At 43.1% G+C, this 25,922-nt stretch overlaps 1 protein-coding gene across 7 annotated transcripts; it reads left to right on the forward strand.

The window, feature by feature from the left end:
- Positions 1 to 6,097: 6,097 nt before the first annotated feature.
- Positions 6,098 to 22,321, forward strand: LOC149320441 (uncharacterized). 7 transcript variants are annotated; one of them, XM_089500483.1, is made up of 10 exons: positions 6,098 to 6,205; positions 7,125 to 7,229; positions 8,823 to 8,935; positions 10,841 to 10,985; positions 13,522 to 13,844; positions 16,135 to 16,201; positions 16,910 to 17,143; positions 18,707 to 19,023; positions 19,191 to 20,716; positions 21,774 to 22,321. In XM_089500483.1, the coding sequence occupies exons 3-10, from the start codon at positions 8,915 to 8,917 to the stop codon at positions 22,162 to 22,164; spliced, it is 3,024 nt and encodes a 1,007-aa protein (XP_089356609.1). In that variant the 5' UTR covers positions 6,098 to 6,205; positions 7,125 to 7,229; positions 8,823 to 8,914; the 3' UTR covers positions 22,165 to 22,321. The 7 variants fall into 7 exon arrangements, with proteins under 7 accessions (XP_089356609.1, XP_089356616.1, XP_089356601.1 ...); XM_089500490.1 differs by having other exon boundaries at positions 8,842 to 8,935; XM_089500475.1 differs by having other exon boundaries at positions 7,125 to 8,935.
- The last annotated feature ends 3,601 nt before the right edge of the window (positions 22,322 to 25,922 follow it).

Genomic DNA, 25,922 nt, shown 5'->3' on the forward strand with positions numbered 1-25,922 from the left:
TTTCTGCTGCTCCAGAGACTAGGACCCGGAGCAATAGATGCAAACTGCAGGAAAAGAGATTCCACCTCAACATTAGGAGGAACTTCCTGACAGTAAGGGCTGTTCGACAGTGGAACAAACTCCCTCGGAGTGTAGTGGAGTCTCCTTCCTTGGAGGTCTTCAAGCAGAGGCTGGGTGGCCATCTGTCTGGGATGCTTTGATTGTGATTTCCTGTATGGCAGGGGGTTGGACTGGATGGCCCTTGTGGTCTCTTCCAACTCTACGATTCTGTGATTCTATGTAAATCGGCAAAATCAAGGTTTCCTTTTGGAATTTATCTGTATCTATTTTAGTACTTTCAACCTATCAATGGTTGATTCCATGGATAAAAAAATTCCTCAGATATGGAGGGCTAACTGGTTCCCTACATCAGAAAAGAGAAGAGCTCCAGTGGTGCAGTGGTTAAATGCCTGTCCCGCAGCCACTCACTCACAAACCATAACGTTGCGAGTTCAAAACCTGCCAGGGCTCAAGGTTGACTCAGGCTTGTATCCTTCAGAGATTGCTTGCTGAGGGCAATGAGCATACAGTGGTAAACCACTTAGCGACTGCTTAGGCAGTATGAAGCGATATATCAATGAAGCTGTTATTGCTATTGCTAAGAGCTCTGGGCTCCCACTACCACATATTTTCCAATGTCTTTGTACACATGTGAAAACAGGACATTGAAGAAAGTGATCCCATTTGAAATGTGATGCTGCAGGAGAGATGTGCAGGTACCATGGGTTGCTATAAAGGCAACAGGCATGAAGCCTGATTACTCATTGGCCGTGAAAATCTGGTTATAGCAAAAGCAAGTACATTTTTATACCGTTTATCAGTGAACTAGCACTCCCTAAGCGGTTTATAATCTATAAGCAATTTGCTTAGAAACCTACAAAGGTATGGATGTCTGACACAACCATGGAGCCCTCCAGGGTCAAACTGAGAAAGTTGTGGCTGTAGGACCAACATTTAAGCACTGCACCACCAGGGTTCTTGCTTATGCTTATCACACTCTCTCAGCCTCAGAGGAAGGTAAAGACAAACCCTCTCTGAGGGGTGGCAAATCTTGACAAGAAACCCCTCTGATAACAGGTGCACCTCAGAGTCACATTTACTTGATTTGTCATCTGGAGCGACAGATCTAGGAGTACCCCCAGATTGCGGACACAGTCCTGTGACCCCATCTAGGACTGGAGCTTGTATCCCAATACCTGGGTTTGGGGGCCCTATTGTAAATACCCCTGTTTTGTCTGGATTCAGTTTTAATCTGTTTTTCCTCATCCAACCCATTACTGCTTTAAGACATTCACTGAGAAGAGAGACGCCATCTGAAGACAAAACTGTAGACCAAGACATGGAGAAATATATCTTGGTGTCATCAGCGTACTGATAACACTCTGCCCCATGCCTCCAGAGGATCTCTCCCATATTAAATAGCATCAGGGACAGAATGGCGCCTTCAGAGATGCCACAATTAAGCTCCTTTTTCGCTGAGCTGTCTAAGGTCCCTGAGCATCATCCTCTGGAATCTGCCTGAGAAGAAGGAATGAAACCATTGCAATGCATTGCCTCCGATTCCTAACTCTCTCAGGCTTTCCAAGAGGATGTTGTGATCAATTGTATCAAAAGCCACTTAGAGGTCCAGTAGCACCAACATGGTCACACTACCCCTGTCGATGGCCAGGTGAAGGTCATCAGCTAAGGCAGTGATGGCAAATCTATGGCACGAGTGCCAGAGGTGGCACCCAGAGCCCTCTCTGGGGACACAGACGCCATCACCTCAGCACAGAGTTCACCAGCATTTGTTACTAGTACGTTAGAGGGACATGGCACTTCGAGATAAATAAGTGGGTTTTGGGTTGCAATTTGGGCACTCAGTCTCTAAAACATTTGCCATCACTGAGCTAAGGCAGCCATGGCAGTCTCAACTCCATATCCTGTCCTAAAGCCAGGTTCAAATGGATATCAGTACCCTCTCCAGCATATCCTTGAATAATTGTTATTTATATTGTTTAACTTTACTGGTGGTAAATAGCATCTCCACATTCATTTATAATAATTCTCTCTTATCCATATAGATAATTTTTTAAAATGATGTTGATTCCAAAATTTTCCCCATTCTTGAACATCTATGCTAAGTCAAACTCCCATATTGATATTCCTCTTTCTCATTGCGTTTTGAATGATAATAATTTGTATATTTATCTTGGAACACCTTTTAAAATTTCATTTGCCTCCATATTATCTCTTTGCCTAATTATTTGTTCAAATTTCGTATATTCTCTAAATTCTATAATTTTCCTATTTCAATTTTTTGTCCATTGTTCCAATTGAATACAATTAAACCAGGTTAGTTTGAGACTTTGCAATTTCTCCTTTATTTTCCCTTTATCCTTCATTATCTTCATTCTATTATCCTATATATTTCTAGTTTCGTTAACTCTTTCCCTAGTTCTTCCTTTAAATTCATTGGGAAAATTTTTTAACATTACAACTAGAATTAATGGGGAGATACCAGACATTGATTTTTCTTTATATTTTTTCCAAATGTCTATATATTCTTTAGAAAGGGGTTTTCTATTTCTTTCATTTCTTTCATGGTGAAATACCTATATATTTTCCATTTTTCCCTCTATTTCAATTGTTTCTGTGTAATTCCATCTATAATATTTCTCAATTGACTTGCGTTATAATACCATTTTAAATTTAGGAGTCCCAATCCTCCATTTTTGGGGAGGTTTTACAGTATATTTTATTAATCCTCGCTTTTTTATTCCCATTACAAAAAATACAAATGATATTTGTATTGGTAGCATCCTGAACACTGTTTCGATCAATCTGTCGCCTGACTATCACCACAATGGGACAGAACAGCCTTTCTTGCTCCACTACTGTTGGCATCAAGCTTAAACTGAGGATAATATCACACGACTGAAATTGAAAATATAATCCAGTGTCATCCTGAACACATCATGCATATTCACATTATTGCGTGAAAGGTTATCAGACGCATTCGCTCGCATTCCGAATGTACTCCAAACGCAATCACACATCAATCCACACTTAAGTACTGTAAATTCGATGAACTAGGGAATTCACAAATCCTATTGCCAGGCTACTTCGCATTCAATGCGGTCTTGTTTGGTGTGATATGCATGTCTGCTGTGGCCTTGGTATCTCTCCCCCCCCCCCCCCGCATCACTTCCCATGATCTTCCATTTTGTGTTGGCTTCTGGAGCTCCTAGGTCTTCCCCGGTAGCCGGGAGGAAAAGCAGCTGTTTCTCCAGAGGAAAGAGTGGCTCTCCATTAGGCGCCCTGCAAGCTCTCTCTGCCCAAAACGGTGGGCTTGGGGCTTGCCCTGCTCCTGGCCCCTTGTGCCCCTCAGGGACCTATTTGCCTCCCTTCCTCCAGGGCCAGGGGGCTTCATAAAGAGAGAAACCTTCCTCCCCTTCTGATTAGCCCCAAAGAGTTCTTCTTCTTCCCTCATTCCTCCTCTTTTGGAAGAGGATGTAGTGGGGCAGCCTGGGGAATGGGGGTCTGTTTTCCTCCCCTCAGGAGCATTGCTGCTGGGCTCACAACAAACTCCAACTCCCAGAATTCCATACCCTTGGGCCACAAAGAGTTAAAGCGGTGCCAAACTGGGTTATTTCTCCAGTGTGGATGTAGCCTTAGTCTGGTTCCAGCACAGCTTCCCTTGTCTTTCCCCCTCTTCTGACTTATGGCGTGGAAGCAGCCCCATTGCCTTCCATGGGACTCCAATGGGCCATTAGAACCAGAGAGGACCCAGGCCCCCTCATTGCAGCCAAGCTTTCACAAATGGTGGGACTCCTTTTCTCCCCCCATTCCCCCCATAGCTGGAGATTTAAGGGCACACATACACACACATACACAAACATCCCCCATCCCACTTTTTGGGTTTTCTTGGCAGGTTTATTCAGATGGGTTTGCTGTTGCCATTTTCTGAGGAGGCTGAGAGAGTGTGACTTGCACCAGGTCCCCCAGTGGCATTCGATCCCTGCCTTCTAGAGTCATAGTCCAATGCTCAAAGCAAGTACAAGGTTGCTTTGGACTGATTTTGAATTGGCGAATTTCCTAAATAACGTGAACTAAAAGGGTAATGAATGCAGAAATAAAGTGCATTGCCTAAATAACATGAAATAAAGGGTATCGAATGAATAAATAACGTGAATTGCTTAAATAACGTGAAATAAAGGGTAATGAACGAACAAATAACATGAAATAAGGCAAAACCACAGGATACAGAGGCAACCCCCGCCAGGAAGTGTAAAAGGTCACAATCCGATTCTGCCCTCACTGCGCATGTGCAAGGATGCTAATTTGAATTCTAGACTACGATAATTTCTTTTGCATTTGCCCAACTTTGGCATGGGATGGGTGCTGTGTTCTTCTGTGCGTTTGATAACCATTCGCCTAATAGCGTTCATTTTCGAACTGGCCCTACTTTCTTTTCTTTTGAAATTGGGAGACATTCCTCCCTTGTGAAGACATCCTAAGTCAGGGATGGTGTCAGCGATGCAAATTTATTCAAGGCATGAAGATTTTTTTCCCTCAGGTCTGTTCACGTTGGTTGTTAACACTGCCAACAATATGAATCATTTAAAAAAATGGGGGGGGACGACCAATATCTATTATCCTGGGCTAAGTGAGGTTTTTGGCAGCCCCCCAGAAAACTTATTCATAAGCATTCAAACAACTGAGGTTCAACCTGGATTCATCCTGGATTATTTTCATTGGGACCACCATACATCAACTGATGACTTGAAGGCACATATACACACAAGTGCGCGCAGACACACATTGATTGTCACACAACCAGATGCAAGCAATGCCTACTGAAATTCCCTCCTCTGCACAACCATTAAAGGGACAGGGTAATTTGGGTTCCCTTTCTTCTTTTCTATGAGATAGATGAGCCCATCTTTGCAGGAGTTCCCAAATTCTGGTCCTCTAGCCTAGAGGCTCTGAACTTCAGAATCCAAAACCCCTGACTGTTATCAAAGTTGGGTGATGCTTCTAGGAGTTGAAGTTCAAGATAATAATAATAATAATAATAATAATAATAATAATAAAAAACCTGGAGGACCAAAGTTTTGGGCAACCACCGTTATCAGTAAAGGATAACGCTTAAATACAAGATGAAGACAAATAGTTAACAGACATTCAAATAAAGTAAAAAAGAAGATTATTTGGATATTTTGGTTATATTTAATATACAGAAATAGTTATGTGAATCAAGGTCATAGAGATTTATGTTTGTTAGTCAGTTAGTTAGTAGTTGGAACAACTGATATGTATGTATTGTTATATATTGTTGTCTATGTTATTGTTTGCATGTATTGTATTTTAATTTCTATTAATAAAATAATAATAATAATAATAATAATAATAATAATAATAATAATAATAATTTGGGGAACAACCGAAGGCTTAAAATGAGAGCACCTCTCTTTGCAGTAGTTCCCAAACTTTGAGCCTCAGTGTTTTGGACTCCAGCACCCAGAATCCCTGACCATTGGCCAAGCTGGCTGGGGGCTTCTGGGAGTTGAAGTTTTATCTATTTCAAATATTGAATGAATCTAAATTGTAATTTGATGATTATATTTTGGGATATTAAGGGGTAAGGGTTGGAATTTTAGTTTGTGTATGTTACGCATCGTTTAGGCATTTTTAATGTATTTGCTTATGTACATTGTTTATGCATTTTACGTATTTGCTTATGTAATTTTGTAAACCGCCTTGATCCTTTGGGAAGGCGGTATATTATAATAATAATAATAATAATAATAATAATAATATATTGATAATACATCTAATTAATAGTTGTTATTATTATTATTATTATTATTATTATTTTCAAAGGACCAAAGTTGTGTGTGTGTGTGTGTGTGTGTGTGTGTGTGTGTGTGTGTTTATTTATATTTAGGGAGCCATTGAAGGGTTAAAATGAGAGAGTCGGGATTGCTAGAGCGGCAGCGAAGTTGCTGACTTCCGCCAAAAACCAAGAGTTCCTGAGGGCTAGAGGGGCAGGGAGAAGCCTGGCTTCCTGTCCCGCCTTCTCCTCCGCCCCTCCCTACGAAGAGGCCTGGAGGATCTTTCCCTACTGCTTGGGATCACGGACTTTTTTTGCCCCTCTCCCTCCCCCCCGCAAGAGGGCCAAGTGGTAAGTTCCCAATGGGACTAAAAGGGAGCTTGGAGCGTACCAAGTTGTGGAGAGGGGGGCGGAATAGAAGAAATAGAAAAAGAGGGAGGCAGCTTCATCTGGGCAAGGGGAGGGCGTTTCCATACCCAAAAAAGGGTGCATTGGGGTTCCCCTGCACCCCTTTTCCCTGCCCAGGAGAGCTAGAGGTTTCCCTCTTCCCCTCCAGAAGCCCTTTGCTGGGACTATATATATATAGTGTCTTCTTCCATAGAAAAGTTCTGTTGTCTGGAGTTGGTTGTTGTTTTGAAATCAGTTTGTAAACTAGCTATACAATTAGCTTGCTGTCAGTTTTAGCTTTTGTGCAGCATATGTGTGTGTGTGTGTGTGTATATATATATATATATATATTTGTGTGTATACCTGTATATAATTTTTATCTGCAATCATTTTTCCCTCTACGTTTTAGCATTTCTGCCATATAATATATAGATAGATATAAATAAGGATCATTTTTATCTGCAGCCATTTTCCCCTAGGTATTCAGCTAGGGTGCTGTCAATCTGAGTTTTTGTGTAATACACAGAGAGAGAGAGAGAGATAGGTAGATAGATAGACACACACACACACACCATTTTTGTCTAGAATCATTTTTACCTAGCTGTTTAGTTAGCGTACTGTCAATTTTAGGTTTTGTGCAATACAGATGTATATCATTTTTATCTAAAATAATTTTATCTAGCTATTCAATTAGCATGCCAATAAAAATGATATATGTGTGTGTATGTGTATGTATATATAGATAGATAGTAAAGGAACTTTTATACAGTTGTGGCTTTCTCTCCTGGGAGGAGGTTGAACTTGATGAGCTTTTGAGAACCTTTCCAATGCTGTGTTTCTGTTTCTTTATTTTAATTTCTATCCCACCGTTCTCCCAAAACAGCTCACTACTTGAATAAGAAATAAATAAACAGGAGCAAATAACAACACAGTACTGTAAAGCACCATGAAGCAAGTTGTATTGGAGCAACAGGCTAATTAAAAGCAGGTAAAGAGAATATTGGGGGAAAGTTATTTGCTGTAAGAGCTCTTTGATAGTAGGATAGCCTGCCTCAGAGAGTGGTGGGATTCTCTGTCTTTGGCAGTCTGTATACAGGAGTTGGATAACTGTTCTTCAGGAATGCTTTAGTTGTGTATTCCTGCATGGCAGGGAGCTGGACTGGACTGCCCCTGGGGTGCCTTCCAACTATAAGATTATATGATTCTAGTTTAAGAAGTAAAAGGAAACAAAGGACAGCATTCCCTCCTGTAAGGAAATAACGTAGCACCTTTTAAACTATCTGAAATAAAGAAGTTGGTCTCAAGGGTGCTACAAGATCCCTTTACATACTGATTTTACAGACTAACACGGCTATACCTTTGAAGCATTCCCTCCCTGTCCAGGTTAAAAGTCCCTTCTTCAAAAACCAATCAGTTGCCAAATGTCTTTCTGAAATTTTTTGGCAAATTAACAACAAAAGTTGAGTTCCACTGCCTGGGAGGACCCCGTCTCTTATTATTGAAAAAGAGCATCACCGCAAATGCTCATGTATATGTTGACCTCATGTATAAGTCGAGGGCAGGTTTTAGGGTTTAGATTTTGATATGACCTATGGATAAGTCGAGGGTCAAACCCTGGGGCTTGTAACAAAGGATCTAAACAGAGGAGGGAAACACCACTTCACTCCCTCCTTCTCCGTCTCTGGACCTCTCCCAAGGGCCATAGTCTGGGCATGCAAAATGTGGACACAAACCTCCAATTTCCCTCCCTTCCCCACAACTTTCCCCAAGTCTGATGGCTTGCAAAAAAGGGGACATAGACCTCCGATTTCCCTTCCTTCCCCACAACTTTCCCCAAAGCAGATGGCTTCCAAAAAGGGGGACACAGACCTCTGATTTCTCTCCTCTCTCTCCTTCCTCCGTTCTCCACAGCTTTACCAAGGCTCACAGAGAAGTACTGTATTACTGTATTAACCCATATACACGTCTACCTAGGTTTTTGGAGGCCATTTTTGGGCTTAATTTTTTCAACTTATTGACGAGTATATTTGGTATTATTGTTGCTAGAGTTCAAAGATAGAGCCATGTTAGTCTGTAGAATCGGTACATAGAGAGTGCTACCCTGTAGCACCTTTGAGATTAACTGAAATAAAGAAGTTGGCAGCATGAACTTTCATAGACTTCAGTCTACTTCCTCGGATGCATATTATTGTTGTTAGCATTATTATATAGTAAAAGAGTGATACTGTAATACTATGCATTTTTGCTTGTTTAGCGACTCCTTCTTGAGCCATAAGCCCTACCCTCTGAGCAAAACAGGAGTAGCTTTTGCAGGCATGTAAACTCCCAGGCTGGACAATGGAAGGCATCAGGATCAGGGAACATCTAGGAGGAAGCCTGAGACACCTTTTTCCAATGTCAGACTTGAATTCTCACCTTCAGTGCCTAAGCCCCAGCCATGAATATGTTGCAGGGTTTGGACAGTCAAATAAGTTTAGAAGGAGATACAGTTCCAAGGATCTTGAGAAAAGTTGTTCATTATCTTTACTTGTCCTGTTTCTTCCCTGTTGCTAATCCCTCTTCCTCCCTTTTCTTGCCTGAGCTCCTCATTCCTGTTTCAGTTCATCAGAGTTGACTGTGGATTCCTTCCCTGAATCAGACAAGACTTGTTTGGGACAAGTGTGCGAGAGAGCGATGGAGGCACCACCGCACTGGGTAAGGGGCTATATAGGGAAGCCTATGGTCTTGCTTTTACAAATGTGCTTGAAAACCAGAGATTACTTTGTTGTTCCCATTCCGCTCTGAATAAGGATATTCTGAGTAATGTAAATTATGCCAATTGAGCCTGACTTGGAGGAGCTGTTCTTGGTAGCCTTTCAAACGTAATACACAGAGTTTTGTTTCTGTAGATTCTCACTATATAAATCCAAGCTTGTACTCTGATCTATGTTCAGAAGTGAAATGGAAAAAGATTGATTTCTCTCAAGGAAATGAAAAGGCCAGATTCTTATGAAGGCCAAAATATCTGTCTTTTCCAGGTCTCCTTGGATCTAAAAGACCTCTGTTCTTAGCAAGTCTCCTTGGCTGGAAAGAGATTTGCTCTTATTATTCTTATTATTCTTATTAACCTTTATTTATAAAGCGCTGTAAGTTTACACAGTGCTGTACATACAATCTTTTTAATTAGACGGTTCCCTGCCCTCGGGCTTACAATCTAAAAAGACATGACACAGAAGGAGAAGGGAAAGGTGGAGGGAAAGGGTAAGAGGTCCAGCAGTTCCTCTCTACCTCCGAGGCCTGGACCAAGGCAGATGGACTGGAGGGAGGGCTTGGCTTCATAATGGATGGTTAATCTTCTTCCAGGGAAAATACATACTCTCAAATAGGATAATACATATACAGTACATAGCAATACAGGAAATGGTTCGATAAACAGGCACCAAAATAACATCAAATAGTAAGTGACAATTATGCAATGCCTGGGAAGGCTTCCCTGAACAGGATGGTTTTCAACTCCGGTTTGAAGCTGGTTAAAGAAGTGATGGCTCTTGCTTGTGGGGGAAGAAGGTTCCAGGAGTGAGGGGCAGCAAGTGAAAAGGGGCGAATCTGGGATGGGGCAGAGGAAATCCTGGGCTGAGACAGCAAACCTTGACTACCAGAACGGAGGGCCCTAGTGGGAAGGTGAGGAGAAATAAGGTCTGATAAGTAAGGAGGGGCCAGCCCATGGAGAGCTTTAAACGTCAACAATAGGAGCTTATACTGAATGCGAAAAGGGAGGGGGAACCAGTGAAGGGATGCCAACACGGGAGAAATGTGGTCAGAGCGGTGGGTGGAAGTGATAATGCGTGCAGCTGAATGCTGGACAGAGATTAAAGGACAGAGGTGAGAAAGAGGAAGCCCAGCCAGGAGGACGTTACAGTAATCAAGTCGTGAGATCACTAGGGCATGGACCAGGATCTTGGCAGTAGAGGCAGAGAGATATGGTCGGATTTTGGCAATATAGTATAAAAAGAATCTACAAGCCTTGGCTGTGGTCTGGATCTGAGGGATACACGACAGAAGAGTCAAAGATAAAACCAAGACTGCAGGCTTGCTGGACTGGTTGAATAGAAATGTTGTCCACAGAGACAGAAAAGGAGTGTTGAAGGGTGGACTTAGGAGGAAAGACAAGAAGCTCCGTCTTGGACATGTTGAGCTTCAAACACCAATGGCGCATCCACTGTGAGACAAGACGGAACTTGCTGTTCAAGCCTTGGAGAAAGGTTAGGGGTGGAAAGATACAACTGGGTGTCATTGGCATACAGATGGTAGGAAAAACCAAAAGAGCTAATGAGTTTTCCTAAGGACAGTGTGTAGAGAGAAAACAGAAGGGGACCCAGAACAGAGCCCTGGGGAACTCCAACAGATAAGGGAACAGGAGAAGAAGTCTGACCTCCTGCAACTTTCCATTTCTTTGCTGGAAAGCTGCCCAATTTCAGACCAAGGAGTTTTGCTAGGGACAGAGGTATTTTCTCAGAGGGGCGCAAGATCCCGAAGGAGAACCTGCAGCTATCTCACCCCTTCTTCCTTTTGGTACTGCTGTGTTGTCTGCTAATGTACTGTGTTTATGGTTTCTTTCAGGGTATAGAGTCCTTTGAGGAGATGGCTGTGCATTTCACTGCCTTCCATGGAGCAGGACTTGGTGCTATTCGATCCAGGGCAGAGGGCTCAGCAGGCCGAGATTACAGAGGCGAACTGTGGAGCTGTAGCAGTCTTGCTTCTCTGGGTAAGGCCCCTTGTTTGCCATATAACAGAGTGGGGAAAATATTCCCATGGGCCACATGTGGCTCCCAATGCTCCCCAAACCTACCACAATTTTTTTAAAGTATCTGTTTTGCAATTATCTTTTGCTTGTAAAAGATCTGAAAATTGCTTTAGGTGTGTATTCCTGCATGGCAGTGGGTTGGAGTAGAGGGCCCTTGTGGCCCCTTCCATTTCTTAAGTGATTATCGTACTACACTGTTAAAGTACTGTCATTCCACTATAATTGCCATGGCAACATCCTATGATAACCTGCGGTTCTGAGGATGTTATTGTCATGTGCCTTCAAATCATTTCTGATTTGCGACAACCCTAAGGCAAACCTATCACAGGGTTTTCTTGGCAAGATTAGTTCAGAAGGGCTTTCCTTTGCCTTCCTTTGAGGCTGAGAGAGTGTGCCTCATCTAAGGTCACTCTGGGTTTCCATGCTGAGTGGGAATTCGAACCCTGGTCTCCAGAGTTGTAGTCCAGCACTCAAACCACTACATTGGCTCTCTCTGTGGAAGAAATACATTATTTAGAATTCTCTGCCAGAGATCTCTTGGGCCTCAGTAGACTACAAACCCCAGAATTCCACAAGACGTTGCCATGGCTGTTAAAGTGGAATAATGACACTATAACAGTGTAGTGTGATAACAGTCTTATCATTCTAAAAGCTCATTAAATTATCTCAAAATGCTACAAATACAGCAGTTTATGTCTCCCAGTCATCCCCCGCTGAAAAAAGAGTGGGAAACAGCAGACAAAAATCAGCTAGAAGTGAAACATTGACTCTTTAGCTAGCTTGGTCCATGGTGATGAAAAACAACAGTTGCCCATTCCCTCCACATAATCAAAAACAGCCCAGCAGGATTAGACCAAAGGCCTATGTAGCCAAGGAGACTTTCCATGCTGTACTTGTAGCATTTTTGAGATAATTTAATGAACTTTTAGAATAAGATTGTTATCACACTACACTGTTAGAAACAATGAGTTATTATTTGTTGTTAACCCATTTCCCATATAAATGTCACCACATCTTGTTACTGTTGTAATTTAGGAAGGCATAATTTAAGTAGGATGACTTTTTAAAATTTTATTTTTGAACATTTAGATCATAGGTATTTAACAAGCATTTAGGTCAGAACCTGCATAAATGTCATCTGTGTTTGGCCTTCATTTATTTTTAAGCAGCCCCCAAGTCACTCCTGAGCCCCAGACTGTCTGAAATATTGTCATTACTTTGGATGAAAATTGTCCCTCCACTTACTTCTGAGAAGGATGTTGCTATTGTTCGTTATTTAGATATATCACACCGTTTTACCTAGGTTCAAGGTAGCTTGTGTAAATAAGCACAGTAAAAGCACATATATCAGTAAAAGTCTCTGTGTGTGTGCTTTCAATTTGCCTGTTGCCTTACAGCAACACTGTAAATCTCACAGGCTTTTCTTAGGCAAAGGATAGGGAGAGGTGGATTTGTTAGTTCCTTCCTCTGAAATAGAAACTACAGCAACTGCTATTTGTTGGCAGTCTTCTATCCACAGCTGACCCTGCTGAGCTTCCAAGATCAGTTAGGATTTGGTGCCTTTTGTATAGAAACATACAGGAGGTTATTGTTTTACTACTGACTAATTAACTATTACTATTAATTAACTATTGATGCTATTAAACTGTTTTCAAGCCCATTTTCACCTGAATCAGCACATGAAAGTGCAAAACCCGCAAATAGCAAAAACACTGGTTTTACCTGAGAGAACACCTCTCTAGGAATTTCTAGGTCCTCCAGTGCAACTCTTTAGCCAGCATCTGCCACACATTGATTATAGAATTGCGCTGGAGGAGCTACACATGCCTAGCAGAGTGTTCCCTCTAGGAATATCCAGGTCTTTTAGTGGAACTTTTGGTTAGAGTTGACCATAGAGTTGCCCTGGAGGATCTAGAGATTCCTAGAGAGAACATATTAATAAAATCTGTAAATAATCAAATCCGCAGAAGTCAAAGCTGTAAATATGGAGGGATGAGTGTAGTTTGACACCACTTCATCTGTCAGGGCTCATTGCTATTGAATTCTGGGAATTGTAGTTTGTTGTGGCACCAGCGCTCTCTGACAAAGAAGACTAAATGTCTCATAAAACTAAAATTCCCAGAATTCCAAAGCATTGAGTCATAACAATTAAAGTACTGTAATTTAAAACTGGATTATTTCTGCAGTGTGTCAGAATGCTCCGGTGCCTCTACAAATCCTACAATTCCATAGCATTGAGCCATGGCAGTTAAAGTGGTGTCAAACTGCATCAGTTGTGCAGCACAGATGCAGCCTTATTCTTTTGGAGCAGCAGAAAACAAACCAGCTCCATCTTCTGTGTGACATCCCTTCAGATCTCTACAATTGGCAATCATGTCACCTCTCAAGCTAATTTAGATGTTAGAGGGGAATGTGGAGAAAGATGGAAGATACTGAGAGACGCTAAATTGCCAGTATGGTAATTTTACTACCACCCTGCTCCTTCCTCTTTTTGTAGACAGTGCTACTGCCACTGCTGCAGCTGAGGCCAGCACCAGCCACTTGGAGACTCGGATCCCGCCGGTCACACCTGGCACTGCCTCACCAGTGGCCCCCGAGGTGCCGCCCCATGAGGATTCCACCGATGAGGAGGACATGGAGCAGGAGTCAGCCACCCTGGGGGGGCGGCAGCAAGTACCATGGGCTGGCTTTGAGAAAGTCTTCACTTTTGTGCGGCAGAAGGGGAAAAACTTAGTTGTGCAATGCAACTGCTGCTTGCCAGCGATAAAACATTTGAGCTCAGCCATCAACTCCTCATCTAACTTGAGGAAACATTTGGAGGTGAGTTTAAGTCACACCTGTCTTTGGAAATCAGTGTTGACTGGTTTAAACCTTGTTTTAAACCAAGTCATTTTTTAAGAAAAAATTCTGTTTTTTTAATTGTTTATTCAGATAGGTAGATAGATAGATCAATGAGGCATTTATGAGGAATAGCGTGGCATAGTGGTTTGAGCGTTGGACTTTCACTCTGGAGATAAGGGTTTGATTCTCTGCTCAGCTGTGGAAACCGACTGGGTGACCCTGGGTAAGTTACACTCTCTCAGCCTCAGGGGAAGGCAGTGGTAAACCTGCTCTGAACAAATCTTGCCAAGAATGCCCCATGACAGGGTCACCATAAGTTGGAAATGACTTGAAGGCACATAGTAACACATGTGTGTATATATATATGTGTGTGTGTGTGCGCACGCGTGAAAACACACACACATTATAGTCTGGCTAATATTTCTTTTTTCCAACCTTACTGGAACAACAGTGACTGAATTCAGACATTTTAACTTTAACTGTTCATGGTTAAACCAGGATCCAGTGTCAGTTGCTTCTTTTTAATCACTTTATTTTATAGTGCAAGAAAAGCATTTCAGAAACAAATCCTTCAGTTGACATAAAGTTAACCAAAACAACTTGCATTTTAAAACATTTTAAAATAATTATTATTTAAGCTAGTGGCCATACCATCTGAACTGCATTTTGCTACTTAATTTTGTGATTGAGTCCTATACTAGTGCAGTCCTATAGACCTGTGTATAGGCAGCCAACTTGCCAATATAATTCCCAAAATTTTATTGAAAGGTGTAAAGCATCTCAAAGCTTAATAACTTTGGATTGTTAATGTTAGAAAGCATTAAAACATGCTTGACCAAGCTTTCTAATACATAAAATAATGTTGCATGGTATTCATGCAATAGTCAGCATTCTTTTTTTTTTAATTAAAGCATTAATGCAAAAAAAAAAAAAAAAAAAACCACCCAAACCCCCAACACATAGTTTAAAACTTGTTTGTTTTATAAATGGGCTTTTTTCCACACTGGAAAGCGTAACATAGAAAGAAATGAAGGATTACGTCTGATGACTATCTTGACCGAATTTTAATTGAGGTTGCTGCCAGGGTAGATTAACATAGTAGTTTGTGTTTTAGTTTTTATTTATTTGCATCAGATTTTTTAAACAGTTAAATTAGAATTTTTGAAATTGACATTAGTTTTTTCTTAAAACAGTAAAAACAGCATATTTCAAAGAATGTCATTAATACTACTAATTAAATATTATCTGATGTCTGTATCTATCTGTAATCTAATGTAGCTATATATAGTTATCTAATTGTCATCTCCCACCATGGTGCTACCATTGAACGGCCAAAAAAAGACGAATAAATGGGTCTGGGACCAAATCAAGCCTGAACTTTCATGGAAGCCAAGATGATTAAACTGAGGCTGCCGTATTTTGGACATACCAAGAGAAGACAGGGCTTGTTGGAAAAGACAGTAATGCTTGGCAAGGTAGAAGGCAGTAGGAAAAGAGGAAGACAACATTACAGGTGGATATACTCAATTAAAGGAACCACATCTGCCTTGAGTTTGCAAGACCTGAGCTTATCAACCCCATTATCTGGTCAGGTTTAAACACACTGGGACTTGAAACTTCTGCAGGGGTGGGGGTCAGATTAGGATAGTCCGCCCCAGGAGGCTGATGGATCCGAATGGGATCATAGGGTTCCCTTAATCTGAAGTGAACTTGATGACAGTTAACAAAATTATGATCTCTGAATATGTTAATGGTAGTTTATATCGATAAGAGGTAAATCTCATCACTCCTATTCTGGAGGTTGTCTACATGAAGCTCTCTCTCTCTCTGTCATATACACATACACATACACCTTTGTTTCCGTCAAAATGCAAAAGTAGAAAAGGTCAGTGGAGAGAGAATTGGGGGAGGTGTGGTAGATCTGAACAAGGAGGCGGAGAATGCAAGAGATCCCCTTTGAAGTGGATTTAAAATAAATCTGACAACAGTTCTGAATAAATGCATGTACCTATGTTCTGCCGATACCTACATTTCTGAATAGGTATTAAGAATAACAGCAGTGTACTTTTCCTTTTAATAATGATGATAAAATAGAATCTTACTTACTAGTGATTTAAAATATGATTTAAATACTTTACATTTTGTCCCTCTGAGAAGCAGTCATGATTTAAAACACGTTTGTCTATTTTATGTTTCAGATTGTGCAATGCTTGTCAGCAAGATTTCCCCTCCCCTCTTGGATTAATGTTTTTCTCTTCTTCCTCCTCAGAGAGCACACCCTGGGATGCTGAGAGTAATCAGAAGTTTAAAAAAGGCAAAGAAGCGTGGCCTTACAGGTTAAAATCTTCGCTGTCTTGGGGGTGGGTGGGGGCACAATTTGCACTATTTTTGATATTACTGGTTTGTGTGTGTGTGTGTATTCGTGCACACCTTTAAGTTGCCTGCCCACGTACTGAGATCCCATGAATTTTAAAGCATTTTCTTAGGCAAGGAATCCTCAGAGGTGGTTTTGACAATTCTTTCCTCTGAAAATTAGCCTATAGCACTTGGGTCTTTTTTGGTGGTCTCCCCTCCAACTGCTAACCAGGGCTGACCCTGCTTAGCTTCCAAAATCAGACAGGATTTAGTATCTTTTGGGTATTATAGACATAGAAAACTGCTTTATACAGAAGTTCCTGCCACACTGCAGACTTAATGAAGTTTGACACCACTTTAACTGTTATGGCTCCATCCTATAGATTCCTGGATTTATAATATGTTGTGGGACCAGAACTCTGTGACTAATACCTCACACAGTTACAGTTCCCAGAATTCCATAGTGTTGAGCCATGACAAAGTGGTGTCAAACTGAATTAATTCTGCATTGTAGATGCACCCTGAGGTTCTCGAGACCAGGGTTCAAATACCTGTTCAGTCAAGAAAAACCAATGGGTAACCTTGAGCAACTTCTGATTGGGGTATTAAGAAAGCAAGGAATGCCAGGGAGAAGCTATGCCAGCAATGTAATTCCTTAGTTGCAGTGCCCGCCTCTCTCTTTCCCATAGGCCTTGCTGCGGCCGCTGCAGTTGCTGCAGATGTTGCTGCCGAGGGGCTTGCTGGCCAGATGAAGAGGGCCACCCCAGGAGGAGCACAGACCACTGAGTCACCAAACCTTGCCGAAGCCCAGTCACGGGAGGACTCTATGAATGAAGAAGAAGCAGAGCAGCCACCCACAACCCCAGCTGCCCAGCAGCAGGAACCATGCTCAGGCACAGAGAAGGAGCCAGCGCTTTCCTCAGGTTAAAATCTGTTTTCCAAAATTTGTAGGTGGGGGGACCATTTGTTGCTTGGCTTTAGGCGGAAAAATATCCTGGACAGACCCAAATCTTGGATCCTCACAGGGTTATTTGTTTTGTTTTTAAGCTGGAAGAAGGAAAGGCTGGAAGCTGGTACCAAGCATTCATTGATTCTTTTGCAGTTGTCAATGATTAATAACAACATATTGGTAGCCAGTTTGAGAGGAGTAGCTGTGTTAGAGTGTGAAAACATTCTTGGATGGTTTCCAGTATATGAGTGTGCAGTACATATTAACTTTAAAACCAAATTAGTCTAAATTAATAATAATAATTTGGTTTTCTGAAGAACTTTGGATCCACTAAGTGAAAAAAAAAAGGGGCGGGGGAGTTAATTAAAATTGAAGGGAATGTGTAGCACCTTCAGATGTGGTTTCACTGTAATTCCCAGCATCCCAAGCTACATATCTAAAGGTAAGGAATGCTGGGAGCTGCAGTCCAATATCTTCTGGAAGTCTGCATGATTCTCACCTTGATCAAAAAGAGCTTTAATAAATAATCCTAATTTCTTAATTACAATTGTTAAGGCTGTTTAGATTGGGGATCAACTGTTTGGAACCTGGGGCACAGTTTTACCCTAACCCCCCACATGCCCCCAGACATACACACACACACACACACACACACACACACACACACACACACACAGCAAAGCTCAATATCTCTGTTTTCCTGTACAGCAGTGACTACACATCACTTTTAAGGACCCCTGGTGGTGCCCTGGTGAAATGCCAGTACTGCAGCCACAACGTTGTTAGTTCGATCCTAGAGGCGAGCTCAAAGGTTGACTCAGCCTTCCATCCTTTTGTAGGTTGGTAAAATGAGTAACCCAGTTTATTGGAGGCAATTGGCTTACATATTGTAAACCACTTAGAGAGTGCTTAGTTCACTGATAAGCAGTATAGAAATGTACTCGCTACTTCCTATCCCTATTTTGCAAAGGGCTGTAGAGGAACACAGAGGCATAAGGGGGATAGTACAGTGGTCCCCCGGGTTACGAAATTAATTCGTTCCGCGGCTAATTTCGTAACCCGAAAAACCTTCGTAAGCCGAATTGCCATAGGCGCTAATGGAAAAAAAGCCGCGGCTCTGCCGCGGCTCCATTTAAAACAGCGCCGGGGTTTTTTCGTAACCCGAAAAAACCTTCGTAACCCGAAACAATAAATCCCTATGGGATTTATTCGTATCCCGAAAAATTCGTACCCCGGGTAATTCGTATCCCGGGGTACCACTGTACAGATTACCAGGATGAGAGTAATTTTGCATGGTTTCATGTGTTGGCAGGTTTTCTGTGGTTTGGGGCAGAATTAAATGAAAATTGTGCCAGTTTTTTAATTTGGGAGAGTAATGGGGGCTTGAGGGGACACAAAAATGGAATCGGGGTCATACGTATCCCACCAGCTGCAATTTGTCAATTTTTGGATTAGATATTAAAAAGACCAAGATACTATACGAAGCCATACCAGTGTCGTAATTTTAAAATTGCAACCCTCATTTCTTTTACTGCAGAGACCAATTCCGACGCTTCTGCCGAGGCAGGTACCAGCCAACCAGAGGCTAGGATCCCACCAATAATCCACAGTGGCGAGTCGCAGACTGTTGAGACGCAACCACATGAAGGCTCTGCGCATGAGGAGGAGACGGAGACACCATCGAGCACCCCAGCTTCACGCCAACAGGACCCCTTTGCTGGCTTAGAGAAAGCATTTACCTTTGTGCGCCAGAAAGGGGGAAGCGTGTTGATGCAATGCAACTACTGCCTGCCAGTGATCAAAAATGTGAGCTCAGCGGTTAACTCAGCCACTAACTTGAGGAAACATTTGGAGGTGAGTGTTAGACATACCAGTCCTCGTAAGTGAAGAATGAAGGATTGTTGTGTATGTTTCCAGTGACTGCATTTGTTAACTAGATATGTTGGTCTCAATATTAGTTGCAAGGACCATCTCCTTTTCTCCCCTACAATTAATACCTTTTCCCCCTCATTCTTCCATAGAAAGCACACCCCGAAAAACTGGGAGCAGCTGAAAATGCAGGAAAGGGGAAGAAGCGTGGGTTTTTTGAAGAGCTGTTGGATGATGACGATGACCCGCCTTCAATTAAGATGTTGAAGCAACAGCAGCAGCAGCAGGCCACCCTTGAGAGGTGGGGATCAGGCAAAGAGCAGATCACCCAGAAGATTCTTGACCGGAAAATCATGGATTTCATTGTGGACGAGACCTTGCCACTTCACACTGTGGACCGGCCATCCTTTGTCGGGCTGGTCCGCCTCGGTCTGCCAAAGTGCCTCACCATCATGTGCTCCAAGACACTGAGGGACAGCATCGAGAAGAGAGTGGCTAGTATGCGGGAAAGACTCTTGAGGAGGCTGGGGGCTGTGGAATATGTGGCAACCACTGCTGATTGCTGGGCGTATGGCAAGAGGCGTTTCCTGGGGGTCACAGCCCACTGGATCAGCTCAACGACTCTGGAGCGTGAGTTTGGGGCCTTGGCCTGCAAGCGACTGAAAGGGCGTCACACCTACAAATCTCTCGAGAAAACGTTGTGCAAAGTTTACGCAGAATACAAGATCCATGGCAAAGTCGTGTGCACCACCACAGACAATGGCTTCAACTTTGTAAAGGCATTTCGGTTTTTTGAGGCCAAGGAACCAGCAGATGCAGCAGACACAAGTACAGATGACAATGATGACAGTGACGATGATGATGACGACAACAATGATGATGACAACCATCACTGTGATGACAAAGATACCGATGAGGAGGAGGAGACAGAGGTGGAGTTTGTACCCATCTCTGAGATGCTGAACCTGGGGAACAAGGCAAAAGAAGAAGCAGGGGACTCAGAAGATTTTGGCTTGCCACCTCACCAGCAGTGTGCAAGCCACACCCTCAATCTAGTGGCCACCCAAGAGGTCCAAGCTATAGTTGCTGAGTCCTCCCCAAATAGTCCTCTGGGTCCTTTCAGGAAACATTTTTGTTCCTTGATGGGAAAATGCAGCAAGCTATGGGCCAGGCAAGAGCAGTCGGAACAGGTGGCGGAGTACATCCACAAGCAATACGGGGTGTATCTGATGGTGCCAGACAAGACTCGGTGGCACTCCACTTTTGAGGCCCTGAAGCAGCTAAGTGAGCTCCTCTCGAGTGTGCCACTGAAACTGGAAGCCATCATGGACCAGTGTTCGCTGGAGAGAATCACACCAGCCGAGGCTTTGGCTCTGCAGGAATACACAGAGGTCATGGGGCCACTGGCCCAAGCCCTTGACATCTTGCAGCAGGACAGTGGCATGTTCATGGGGTACCTGCTTCCCACTCTCTACAACCTGGACCGCAAGCTCCAGGGCTTGGAGAAGGAGTCTGGCAGATACACCTACTGTCTTCCCCTCTTGAAGGGGGTACGGAAAGCCCTCCGACAACGATTTGCACATATCTGGGAGGACAAGAAACTTCTGCTGGCGGCCTGCCTGCACCCTCGCTTCAAAGTAGACTGGTTGGAATCAGCCCAGAACGCCCAGGCAAATAGGTAAGGCAAGAAGGAGGAGCCCCTCAGGTGGGTCACAGAAAAGTGGGCCATGAGGCAGGTTTGCTTGTTTAAACCTTGCTCTAACCCAAATGACTTTTCACCTCTTTACCTTCTCTTCCCAAGCTAAACCCTAAGTTGCTCCTCATAGGGCATAGCTTCTAGACCTTTTACCACTATAATTTGTATAGCTTAAATTGACATTCTTGTCATTATGCTGCAGAACTGGATTGCACCACTGCATAACAAATGGCACAGCTGTGCCTTTTCCTATTGCACAGCCATGACTCTACCTCCCCATCCAACCCTGAGGGCCTCATTCTGGAACCTCCTTGACAGCACTTGTGGGCTTTCACAGCCCATCTGTCTTAGCTGTTTAGAAGCTGTGCAGCCTTGCTTAGGATACCACCCTTTCACCTCCAAGAATATGCAACCACTTGCTTCATGGCATTTATTATTATGTTATTGTGGAGCCACAGGGTGCTGGCCCAGGATGACGCAGTACCTCTCAGCCAGAGGTTCCAGCAATTCTCGTGTACCATCAGACAGCAGTGCACCAATTCTCTTAACAAAAGAATCTTTTTTCACTTTACGTTCTTCTAAGAAAAAAAATTGAAGAAATTCTATAGACCAGGAAGGGGCAAAGTGTGGTGGCATGTGGCTATTCTACTGTGCTTTTATGGGCCCAAAGCTCTCCCATTTGGATCGGAGAGGGGTTGCCTGGAAATGACTCCAATTGCTATCAAGCCACCCCAGGTTGTGGTGATTTAGCATTCTTAACCTCTCCAGAAGTCTTGTTTTGGACCAAAGGCTAGGTGAAAATGGCAATTGGAAATCAAATGACATCCCTTCCGGTTCACTCAGTCACACCAATGTGGCCCACAGGGAGGCAGGGTCAGGATTTTCCCCAGATCTAGGCCCACATATGCCAGTTTGGCTCTCAAGGAGAATGGCTTTCACTACATTCTGATAGCAATTCATTCCAGAAACTGCATGGAAGGGAGGGGAAGGAATTTCCATTGTTTCCTAATTTGTGTTGCCAAATCTGCTGTCCTAACAGGTACATGATGGAAGCCTTGTTGAAAGCTGAGATAAAGGGCACAGTTGAAGAGGCCAGGGAATCATCTTTGGAGAAAGATCCAGAAGAAGTCATTTTGGAAGAGGACTTCTTCAACATCCAGCCCCAGGGCAAGAAGTCGGCCAATGAGGACTCTGTGGACGAGGAAGTGGCAAGGTACCTGAAGTCCCCCAGCAGAGAGGTGTCCTTGCTCCATGCCTTTCCCCGTGTCATGCAGAGTTTCCTGCAGTACAACACCGGGATGCCTTCGAGTGCAGCCATCGAACAGCTCTTCAGCACAGGCGGCAAAGTCATGACTGTCAAGAGACACTCCTTGTCCGATGAGCTCTTTGAGCAGCTGGTCCTCCTGAGGCAGAACAGGGCGGTATTTTAAAAACAGCCTTTTAGGGTTTTTTCTTTTCTTTTTTGAGTTTTAAAATGAATTATGTGCATTGCTCTGGGGAATTGATACTTGGAAGGTGGGGGTGGGAAGGACTGGGCATATTGTTATGCCATTATCATATTATTAATCCTATGGATAAACTTGCTACTCAGTCCTTTGTGTGTGCCTATTCATTTTTTTTATTATTTTTGGCCAGGGTGCATTTGCCCTTAGCCCCCACCTTTGGGCTCCTGAAGCTCCCTGCCACTTTATTCCAGATGAATTCATCCCTACCTCCCTATTTTTTAAAAATGTGGCAATTTTTGGCCCCCAAAATACACAGAAAGTCCATCAAATGTGTGAAAACAACCACAAATATTCCCACAAGCACCTAGAATCCTCAGAAAGGAAAACATGCTGCAACAGGTGACCCACTGAGAGGGTTGGGGAGGTTGGCCCTTGGCTGCGATTCACCCTATCTTACAATGTTCTAGGTGTGTTCTATACCATAGGCATATTGCTCTTTCCCATTTTTCTCAGCACTTTCTTATTTAGTGTACAGTATGGCCCCTACAGGGACACAGTGGCGCAACAGTTAAGATGCTGACTCTAACAATTGCAAGATCAGCAGGTCAGCAATTTGATACCCAAGCACCGCCTGATGGAGTGAGCTCCTATCACTAGTCCCAGCTTCTGCCCACCTAGCAGTTCAAAAGCATGTAAAAGTACAACTAGAGAAATAGGTAGGACTTCAGTGGGAAGGTAACAGCATTCCATGCAGTCATGCTGGCCACGTGACCATGGAGTCATCTTTGACAACTCTGGCTCCCTTGGCTTAGTAATGGAGATGAGCACCACCCCCTACAGTTTGGCAACCCTGCCAAAGGAGAAACCTTTACCTTTATGTCCCTGCCCCATATCCATGGAGCATACATTCATAGACTTACCATGGAAAAATGAAACCATGGATAATAGCAAACCCTATTGAAATGAATGACTTCGAATAGAAGTTGACCATAAAGACACACGGGATAACCTAGAGATTCCTAAAGAGAACATCTCTAGACATTTCTGTGTCCTCCAGCACAACTCTGTGATCAACTTCCAATGGAAGTATACCACAGAATTGCATTGAAGGTACCAGAAAATGCCTGAGATATTTTTTTAATTTTATTTATTTGCAGGTAAGTGGAACTGCATGTACCGGTCCTGCAAATAGGGGGTTGTACTGTATTTTCCACCTGCAACACCACCACTGTATACAGCTATTTCACTTGGATTTAATTGTTGGCGTTGGGCCCAAACAATAGGTCATCTTCATCTGGAAGCGATTATTTTATAGGTATCTTTTGCCAATTTTTTCTTCATCAAATTTCATAGATGTCTGCTCCTGGCACTACCTTCCCCTTCACTGGCTGGTAGCATTCAGATACGTTTTGGAACGTACCTGTTTTAGTTTTGAGAAATTGGGAGAGAACAGCAACTCAGCCGTCCATTTGATTTCTTGGCAGGGCAAAATTTGATTTCCATATATGTAGCTGAGTCTCACAGCTCCAATGCTACACCAACTGCTCTTCTTACATAGCTTTATATAGTTAGTCTAGAGAGCCATCATGATAGTTTGAGTACTGCAGTAGGACTAGGCAAACAGGGTTCAAGTTCCCCCTTGACATTGGAAACCCACTGGGTGACCTTGGAGAAGTCACTATCTCTCATCCTCAAGAAGGCAATAGAAAACCCCCATTGTACAAACCCTGCCAAAAAAAACCCATTACAGGTTCTGGTCATAAATCTGAAATACATATAGCAGATCTCATACCTTAGACAGAGACATACTGTATGTAAGCATGTGTAAAATGTCAACAGTCAGTTTCTACCATCCTTCATCTGCGACCGCCACTTTCTAAAAAAGAAAGCCAATATTATTTTTAAGATTCCTGCCTCCTCACCCCAAGTTTCTAGTTCTCTAAAAGAAGGATCTATTCCCCATGCATGGTCTCCATTCACCCCTTGCTTTAGATCTGAATCTATGGCAACATAAAATAACTTATCATTCTATTTATCTTTGTTCATTTCTCACCTGGAATGCAGTCGATCCTTTGTATCCACAGATCCAACCCTCCGTGACTTCAAAATATTCCACTCCACAAAAATTCCAAAAGTGAAACTTGTTTCTTCTTTGTGGTCTCTGCGAATCACACAAATGGGTTTACTCTGCGCCTGCACAGGAATACTCGTGTGAATTCGCAGATGACCACTCGAAGAAACACAGTTACAGGTAAGCAACCTGTCCTTATGTTCTTTTGTTGTATGAGGGACACCATTTTACTTGTTGTGTGCCTTCAAGTTATTTTCAACCCTATCATGGGGTTTTCTTGGCAAGATTTGTTCAGAGGAGGTTTGCCATTGCCTTCCCCTGAGGCAATGGGACTTGGCCGAGGTCACCCAGTGGGTTTCATGGCCAAGCTGGGATTTGAACCCTGGTCTCCAGAGTTGTAGTCCAATACAATCAAACCACTATGCCACACTGGCTCTCAGCCATTTTACTACACTGACATATGTAATGGGACTTGAACATCCACAGATTTTGGTATCCACAGATCGAGTCCTGGAACCAAAACACAATGATACTAAGGGCTCACTGTATTGTGTAATAACCAACACCTTGTATTGCGCCTGGAAGCTAATCGGTAGCCAATGAAGGTCTTTCATGACTGGTGTTATATGGTCAAACCTTGAAGAACCGGTGACCAGTCTAGCTGTCATAGTTTGTACTAATTGAAGCTTCTGAACTTGGTACAAGGGTAGCCCCATGTAGAGCGCATTACAGATATGAAGATGAGAGATTACCAGAGAATGTACCACTGCTTCAAGGTCCTTTCGGTCCAGGTAGTGATACAGTTGGCATATCAATTGAAGTTGGTACCAAGCACTCCTGGCTTTCGCATCCACTTGAGTTGACAATTGTAGCAATGAGTCCAGGAGTACTTTCAAAGTGTGAACTTCATCCTTTAGGGGAAGTGTGACCCCGTCCAGGACAGATTGACAAATTTCCTTCCCCGGACCTAGGGTACCTGTTATGAGTACCTTCATTTTCTCTGGATTCAATTTGAGCTTGTTGCCCCTCATCCAGTCCATTTCTGACTCCAGGCAAGCATTCAGAGGAGAGATGCCATCTTTAGTAACGCCTCACCCAGCGGCTTCATGTAAATGTTGAACAGCATGGGAGACAGGATGGCGCCCTGAGGGACGCCAGTTGTCAGCTCTCTTTTAGAAAAGCAGCTGTCCCCCAGCCTCACCATCTGTAATCTGCCCGAGAGGTAGCAATGGAGTCGAACTCCCTTAGGCGCTCCAGAAGGATACCATGGTCGATGGTATCGAAGGCCGCTGAGATGTCCAAGAGCACCAACAGGGCCACACTTCCCCTGTCGATGCCCAGATGGAGATCATCAACTAAGGCGACCATGGCAGTCTCTACTCCGTATCCCGCCCTGAAGCCAGTTTGAAATGGGTCTAGATAATCGGCTTCATCCAAGACAGCTTGGAGTTGGAGGGCAACTGCCTTCTCAATCACTTTAAAGGGAGACCGGTCTATGATTATTTCTCACCAGGGGGTCTGGGGAGGGTTTTTTAAAGAGCAGTTTAACCACTGTTTGTTTTAATTTGGATGCATTAATTATGGATTATAATAGTGTTCTTAATGCATCTCCACCCTGAACAGTCAGCCATGATGGGCAAGGATTGAGGGGGCACGTTGTCCTCCTTACCTT

Source organism: Sceloporus occidentalis, unplaced genomic scaffold (genome assembly GCF_023333645.1).
Source record: "Sceloporus occidentalis isolate IW3139 unplaced genomic scaffold, rSceOcc1.0.p SCAF_1, whole genome shotgun sequence".
Taxonomy (NCBI): domain Eukaryota; kingdom Metazoa; phylum Chordata; class Lepidosauria; order Squamata; family Phrynosomatidae; genus Sceloporus; species Sceloporus occidentalis.

Bases quoted from the DNA above. Each gene is read 5' to 3' on its own strand.
- LOC149320441 (XM_089500475.1), top strand. From the start codon at position 8,915: ATGGAGGCACCACCGCACTGG. The intron at 10,986-13,521 runs GTAAGGCCCCTT...CTCTTTTTGTAG, and splicing joins TAGCAGTCTTGCTTCTCTGG to ACAGTGCTACTGCCACTGCT. The intron at 19,024-19,190 runs GTGAGTGTTAGA...ATTCTTCCATAG, and splicing joins ACTTGAGGAAACATTTGGAG to AAAGCACACCCCGAAAAACT.